The 8,455-nt window shown below is 34.0% G+C and overlaps 1 protein-coding gene across 1 annotated transcript; it reads left to right on the forward strand.

Moving 5' to 3' along the window:
• Positions 1–312: 312 nt before the first annotated feature.
• On the forward strand, positions 313–6,297 carry LOC149491660 (uncharacterized). Its single transcript, XM_089717143.1, has 3 exons — positions 313–537; positions 5,664–5,806; positions 5,917–6,297. The coding sequence occupies exons 1-3, from the start codon at positions 328–330 to the stop codon at positions 6,011–6,013; spliced, it is 450 nt and encodes a 149-aa protein (XP_089573269.1). The 5' UTR covers positions 313–327; the 3' UTR covers positions 6,014–6,297.
• The last annotated feature ends 2,158 nt before the right edge of the window (positions 6,298–8,455 follow it).

The raw sequence follows: 8,455 nt of genomic DNA on the forward strand, positions 1-8,455 counted from the left end.
TAAACTGACCGTTATATAGTTGTTAAAAAGGTTAATTTGAGGTATTTGAAAAAATAAAAAAAAGTTATTAAAACCCGGTGGAATTGTCAATTGGAAAAACCACCGGTTCTAACCGATTCTTAAAACTGCCGGTTCACGGTTCGTGAAAAAAATCGAAATCATGTGTAGACTCCCAATTTTAATTTGGACTGATTTCAGCTTCTCACAGAGTTTCCGTTCCCGTTCCCACCTAAAAACCGGAAAATGGCCACCCTATTCGTTTCCAGGCCAAAAAAAAAAAGAGATAATTTTCATTTTTCCATTTTTTCACTATAAATACACACGTTGATGTGGAGTGATATAGCAGCAAAAGAAATGCTAGCATCTATATCGGCTTCCAGAATTTTCACCTCGACAACTCTTCTTAAACCCTCTACTGCATCTTATCTTCTACGGACACTCTCTCCTTCTCTCTCCGCTTCCCGCTTTCAAGTTCGTGCAATGGCTGACTCTGCTTCTGCTCCTTTCAAGAAAATCCAAATCCAGAGAGAAGATACTGTAAGTTTTTATTTTTTTTATATATTATTTTTCTTTTTTCTTTTATTTTTTGTTAATGATTTTTGCGGAAGGGGTTGTTTGTTTTGGGAGGTTTTCGTTAATAGGTTTGTGTTTTCAATCAACTTGGAAATTGGGTTTTCTTCTGATTTTCGGATACTGATTAAAAGTGCAGAATTCTATTTTTTATCCCATTGTTTTGAAAGGGATTGATTGTGCAGTTTTAGTGATTTTGAAGGAGAAATCATTTGGATCATTCTTGTGTTGTGTAATTAACAAATTGACTGTTAGTGGGTAACCACTTGACCTTGCATTAGCCATACAATTAAAATATTAAAGAACAATAAATTATGGGAATTTATAATTCAATGTAAACATTAGCAGCAGTTTGGGTTTCTAATGGCATATACAAAAGTGAAAGTATTTGAGTTTCAATCGATTTCTGAAGATAACCATTTGTACATTATATACAGGAGTGTCCTATTATAACTATACTACTAATTATACATATCAGAAATAACAAATAACAAATTGACAGATTGTCATTATCGCTATCACAACCCCTCAGTCGAAGGGGCAGCGGAGCGAACACTTAGATTGATTCTGAAATCATCAAACAAAACGCGCGGAAGACCTTTTGTAAACATGTCTGCAATTTGATAACGAGAAGGAACATGATGAACTCGAACCTCTCCTTTTTGAACTTTTTCACGCACAAAATGAATATCCATCTCTATATGTTTAGTGCGTTGATGCTGAACTGGATTCTCTGACAAATAGATTGCACTAACATTATTACAATATACCATTGTAGCTTTTGATATCGGACAATTTAGTTCCAGCAAAAGATTCCTCAACCAACAAGATTCAGAAACAACATTAGCAACTCCTCTGTATTCAGCTTCTGCGCTTGATTTTGAGATTATACGTTGCCGCTTTGAAGACCAAGAAATAAGATTATTCCCAAGAAATATAGAAGTAGAGCGGCAGGTGTTAGGACAACCACCCCAATCGGCATCCGTGTAAGCCACCAGAGAATGTGCCGATGATTTATATAACTGTAAACCATAATGAATTGTTCCTTTAATGTACCGCAGTATCCGCTTTAAAGCCTTCATGTGCTGTTCAGTTGGAGCATGCATAAAGAGACAGATTTGCTGGACAACATAACAAATGTCAGGTCTAGTAAAAGTTAAATATTGTAATGCTCCAGCCATTTGCCTGTATAACTTAGGATTAGAACACGGTTCACCACTTTGAGCACTTAATTTGCCTGTTGTATCCACAGGTGTGAGACTCGATTTACACTCAGTCATGCCGGCACGATCTAACAGTTCAGCAGCATATTTTTGTTGGGTCAAAAACATACCTGCGTTGTTGCGTTGAACTTTAATACTGAGAAAATAATTAAGTGGTCCTAAGTCCTTCATTGCAAACTCAGCACTTAATTTAGTAATGATGTCCTTTCTTAAAGCAGCTGACGAAGTTACAAGAACTATATCATCAACGTACAGTAATATGTATGCCATTGCTGCATGTTTATGATAAATGAATAAAGAATGATCACATGTGCTATGAATAAAACCAATTGTTGCCGCAAAATCAGTAAACCTTTGGTACCAAGTGCGAGGGGCTTGCTTCAAGCCATATAAAGACTTCTTTAACAGGCATACATGATCAGGCTGGGAGGAGTCTCGAAATCCCAAAGGCTGATACATATAAACTGTCTCATTGAGATTACCGTGCAAGAATGCGTTCTTAACGTCAAGTTGATGAATGAACCATTTCTTTGAAACTGCCAGGCTAAGCACCATTCTGATTGTCGCAGGTTTAACAACCGGACTGAAGATATCCTCACAATCAATTCCTTCTCGCTGAGACCTGCCATCACCTACAAGACGGGCTTTATGCCTCTCAAATGAACCATCAAAATTCTTTTTATGACGAAAAACCCACATTAATCTAAGAATATTGACATTTGCTGGACGAGTAACTAAATCCCAAGTCTTATTCTTAATGAGAGCCTCAAATTCATCAAGCATAGCACTTTTCCAATTCAGGTCTTTTAGAGCTGACACAGGATTTGTTGGTATAGGGGAAATAGACGAAGAAGTAGCAACATAAGACTGATATTTTGGGTTAGGCTTAAATATTCCTGATTTACTACGGGTTGTCATATTATGAGAAGGTGCAGGTGGATTTAAGTGAGCTTGGGAATTATTGACAGGTGGATGGTGTTGTGTCATATTATTGGAAGGTGCAGGGGAATGTTGTTGTGAAGTTGGTATAATGGGAGCAGGTGATGACACATGTAAAGGCTCATCATTGGTAGTTGGAGAAATAGATGAATTATGTAGCCTGTGTATCTGTAGTGGTGTTAAACTACCATCCAGAAAATCATATTCAGAAGTGTTAGCAGCAGGTAATTTGGAAAAAGGATACTGATTCTCATCAAAATTAACATGTCGACAAATGATGATTTTATTTGAAGACAGATCAAGACACTTCTACCCTCTATGATTTGAAGGATATCCTAAAAATACACAAGGTTTAGATCTTGGCTCTAACTTATGAATGGTGGCAGACGGAATTAAAGGGAAACATAAACACCCAAATATTCGTAAATGAGAATACGATAGATATTTAAGGTAGAGCATTTGAGTAGGTGACCTGTAATTCAATAATTTGCTAGGAAGTATATTAAGAAGATAGGTGGCAGTTGATAAAGCATGATGCCAAAAACGTGCAGGTATAGAAGCATGAAGCAAAACAGTTCGAACCATGTTATTGATGGTTTTAATTTTACGTTCAGCTTTACCATTTTGAGAAGAGGAATAGGGACAAGAAAACTGAAAAACTATGCCATTTTGTATACAATAATCATGAAATTTGACATTGTTATATTCGCCGCCATTATCACATTGTAAATGTTTAATTGTCTTACCAAATTGTGTTTGAACATATTTAGAGAAAGAAATAAAGACACTAAGCACTTGAAATTTATGTGATATTGGAAATGTCCACAAGAATTTGGTAAAATCATCAAGAAACAAGACATAATATCGATGACCAGCTGAACTTGGAACAGGTGATGACCATAAATCACTATGAATAATATCAAATGGTATATTTGTAGTTGAACTAGAAGCATGAAACGACAGCCTTATAGATTTCCCCAATGGACAAGAATTACAAAATGGAAACTTGTCGTTATTACAAGAAATAGAATTATTGTTCCTAAGAGAAACTAGCACATCTTTCCCAGGATGACCTAAACGAGAATGCCATGTTGAAGAAGAAAGAACAGAAAACGCAGACTGAACAGAAGATGGTCCAACGCAATTGAATGTAGAATCAGTAAATAGATATAAATCACTTGTGCTATTGCACCTCAGAAGGTGGCCCCCCGTTAGAAAATCCTTCACAGTAAATCCAAAAGGATCAAATTCAACAGAAACTTTGTTATCAATTATAAACTTTCTAACAGATACAAGATTTTTAATTAAATGTGGAGTATGTAAAACATTGTTGAGATGCAAAAGGGGTTTAGTATATGGTAATAATGCATGACCAAGACCATGAATTGGAATAGTGCTACCATTACCAACAATTATTCCATTATTTCGGCTCAAATTAGAATAAGAAGTGAGATTACCAGAATTTGCAGTCATATGAGAAGTGGCACACTGTCCATGAACCAATGTTCCTCAGGCGGTTTTAACGACAAAGTATGCATAGCCTAATCAATGTTTGTGGGAGCATAACTGCTAGAGGCAGTAGTATAGAAAGCCTGCGATGGAGCAGAAGACTGTGCTGTGATGGTGAATGACCCAAAATTCCTTGTTGCCGTGCTGGGACAAGAGGCCTATAATTCCATGAGGGATAAGGACATGGAGGTGCAGCCCACTGCTGCAACTGTGATTGCTGATCATAATAAGAAGGCTGCCATACTCCTAGAAACGGATATTGCCATGGATGAGAAAAACCACCCCCTCGTGGAAATGTTCGACCACCAGAATTATTGCCACGTCCTCCAGAATAATTTCCACGGCCACAATGCCTATTATTTCCACGTCGTCCTCGATTATTAGGTCTAGCAGAATAAGAAGACTGATTCCATGATTGTTGACTAGATGATAATGTTTCAACAGGACGAGATTTTGCCATCATAGCCGTAGGAGGAGATGCTGCTGCAGCATCGACTTTAGCTCGCTCAGCTTTAGTAGTTTCTTCAAGAAAAAGCATAGATCGAACCTGTGCAAAGGTGGGTGGGAAAAGGTACCTTATTCTGGACTACTGTGACAAAACTGTCATAAGAATCCGTTAGCCCAGTCAGAAGTCGCATCACTAATCGTTGATCAGAAACCTTGGCACCAACATTGGCCAGTTGATTAGCAAGTACCTTAAGACGGCGAGTATATGCCTTCACATTTGGGAAATCGCGCAAACTAGTGTTTGCAAATTCAGTTTCAAGATGAATAGCCCGAGAAGTTTTATTGTCTTGAAATAATTCTGCCAAACTATTCTAGGCATCCAAAGCAGTATCCTGGGGATTAATAATTGTGTTAAGAAGGTCATTAGAGATTGTTCCGTAGATCCATTGACGAACAATACTATCGATTCGATCCCACTGCGCTTGTTCAGCAACAGTTCTGACGGTGGCAGGAGAGTCACCACTCGAAGGACTTATGTATGAATGGTGAAAAGGGTAGCCCAATTAGAATACTGAGGGTTTTCATAATCTAGAATTATTGGAATATGAGTTTTGATGTTGGTAATTGTTGTGGCAGGATGAATCTTCTCGGCCATTATCAAATAAACAAGGAAGAAGAAAAAATAAGAATGGTGAAGAAAGGACAAAGAAATAAGAAAGGAGAAGTTAGGATTTTTGCTCTGATACCATGAAAGTATTTGAGTTTCAATCAATTTCTGAAGATACCCATCTGTACATTATAACCATACTATTAATTATACATATCAGAAATAACAAATAACAAATTGACAGATTGTCATTATCTCTATCAAAAAGCACACACAAACATAACTCAATCCTGGTTGAATGCTTATTGGAACTAAATTATTGATGGTGTGCTACTTTCTTTTCGTTTTCTTGAATCTTTTTTTATTAGACATTTGATACATATGTGGTGGGCAAAGAAGATGCACCTGGGATTGTAGTGCTTCAAGAATGGTGGGGTGTTGATTTCGAGATCAAGAACCATGCTGTAAAAATCTCCCAATTGGAGCCTGGATATAAGGCGCTTATCCCTGAGTAAGCAGCTGAGAATCATTTATTTTGTATCTTACTTCAATGACAACATATTGTTTTCGAGATATGTTTGTCGCATCTTAATGTCAAATATTTTTAACTTTATGTTTCAGTTTGTACCGGGGAAAGATAGGCTTGGATGTTGCTGAAGCGCAACATTTGATGGAAGGTCTTGACTGGCAAAGTGCTGTTAAGGATATACGTGCTTAAGTTAATTGGCTCAAGGCTAACGGTTCAAAGAAGGTTTGGCACATCTAGTTCTTTGCTGTTAGAATCATGGATTCTGGAATGCTTTTATGCCAATTGCCTGATCATGCTCGTTAGATATCTACTGTTCTGTTTTGTCCTATTTCTACGCTATGCCCAACATCTATAATTCCATGTGGTGGTTTTTAAAGAAATTTAGCGGACATAATCTTTAATTTATTAATTTTAAGTTTGAACACTGTCGTAACATTCAAATTTATGGGAGCAATCTTGAACTTCATGCAACACTTAATTGTGCATAGATCCCAGATGCCCAGGTACGGGTTTGTGTAAATGGGTTGTCTTACTGTTGAAGTGAATTGAGAAATGGTATTATGACTGAAGATGGAAACATGCTAGTTTATCTATTAAAAAAACTTAAAGAAATATCCAATCAAATTATGTAAGACAATCATAATCAAAATTTTAAATTTTCAAATGCTTAATAATCTATATGTATTTATCTATTAAAAAAAGTTAAAGAAAATATCCAATCAAATTATATATATATATATATATATATGTTAAATTTTTTACTTGGCCATAACTAAGGTTATTTTAGAGTATCTTAAATTTTACAAAAATAATATAAGAAATTTTATTATCACCTATTCCTACTTTTATATACAGCATAGATTATAGATATAGTTTTTCCATCCAATATGGAGCTTTATTCTTTGAGTATTGTTTTTATTTTTTTTATTTTTTATTAGGAGGCCCAATGAACCAAAATAACATCATCTACCATACAACAGGTAATCATCATCTTGACTCACCAAATTGGTGAAAAAGTTAAAGAGATTCCAATTTGAGATCCATACTCCTCATATTTATGAAAAGACTAACTAGACCAGACCTAATTGGCGTTTTTAATATCTTTTTTCTTATTTTTTTTGGAAGTTATTATATTTATAAATTTTGCAGTTATTTGGATTTTAATTTTTATGTAATTAGGATTTTTTTTTTTATGTTGTTTTGTTGTAAACTTGAAATGATCTTAAGTGACATTTTCAGTTTCTCTTTTCAAAAGAAAAAATTACTTACATAATTAATTTTTTTTAGTTTTCAAATGTATTTTCTATTCATGTAATATTATATTTAGTTATTATGCAATAATATTAATAATATTTTAATTATAGTATCTTTTGTTTGTAAAGTAAATTTTGATAATAAAAGAACACATAGTAGGTTAATTTTATTAAATTATAATATATTTCCATCTTCCACTTTCATTCTGTTATAACTTAATTAGGAGACTAGTCGAGATAAAAAGTATATTTGTCAATTTTTTTATTGTCCATAATTCTCGTGCTAGGTAAAAGTTTTCCTATTTTATGTGGAGAAGTCTTTTACGGGTATTATTTTTCTCTTTTTATTATTTTTTGTAACGAATCTATTTTTCTAATATTAATTTTAATTGTTGTACAATTATTGAGCGGGAGCAACCTTCTTAACTGACTAACAGCTTGAATTTGAAATTTATAGGCGCGCTAGGTGCATATAGAATATTGTCTGCAAAAATGAATACACGCTAAATTTGACTTTCAGACTAGATTAATAGATATATGCTTTAAAATTATGCGGATAAAGTAAAGTTAATCAAAGCTTTGTAAAAGAAATATTTATTATTTGTAAAGTACAAGGAATTTGATTGCTTTTATTAAAACATAGCTTGTAATTACAAAAAATATAAATAGAAAATGATTGGAAACAAAGAAAGACAAGCTTGGAAGGAAAAAAAAAAAAAAAAAAGAAAAATTACTATTATGTCCTTATATAATAGTCAAATACATTAATCAGGACCTACTTTTTTTCAAAATACATGATTATTGGTCTGTTCGACAATTTAAGGAGTTCTAGTACATGTCAGCTGTTGTAGTAGATTTCAGCTGTTTTACTAGTTTGATTAGCTATTTAATATAAAAAGGTAAAAAAGGATAAGATTATAGAGAACAAGATAAAGACAAGTGATAGGCATAAATGTCATAAAAAATTTATAAAACGTTAATACTATCTCAAACTTTAAACGTTAGGATAAATGTAACATTACCGAACACAATAATTAATTAAAATAGTGTTTTAATCCAATCAAAACACTAAACACTACTCCAAACGCACTTGCCGAAGAGAGACTATGTCTTTAAATTTTGATCCCGTCAAACACTTTAGTCTTTCTGTTAATTTTTAGTGTTTGGCCGTTTATTGAAAAGACAAACATATCCCTAGTTAAAATCAAAATTACCAAACCTTTACCTTTCTCTGTTTTACCTTTCTATTTCCTTTTCTACCTCTCATTACTCATGTCGTTAATTTGTATTGCTTTAGCACCCATCTCTTATCATTTTACTTATTTAGTAACTTAAAAAGAAAAAGAAAAGTTCTAATAATATGAAGTTCAGATTACCA

This window comes from Jatropha curcas, unplaced genomic scaffold, assembly GCF_041381405.1.
Source record: "Jatropha curcas cultivar XTBG-Jc1 unplaced genomic scaffold, XTBG_Jcur_1.0 HiC_scaffold_971_pilon, whole genome shotgun sequence".
Classification (NCBI taxonomy): domain Eukaryota; kingdom Viridiplantae; phylum Streptophyta; class Magnoliopsida; order Malpighiales; family Euphorbiaceae; genus Jatropha; species Jatropha curcas.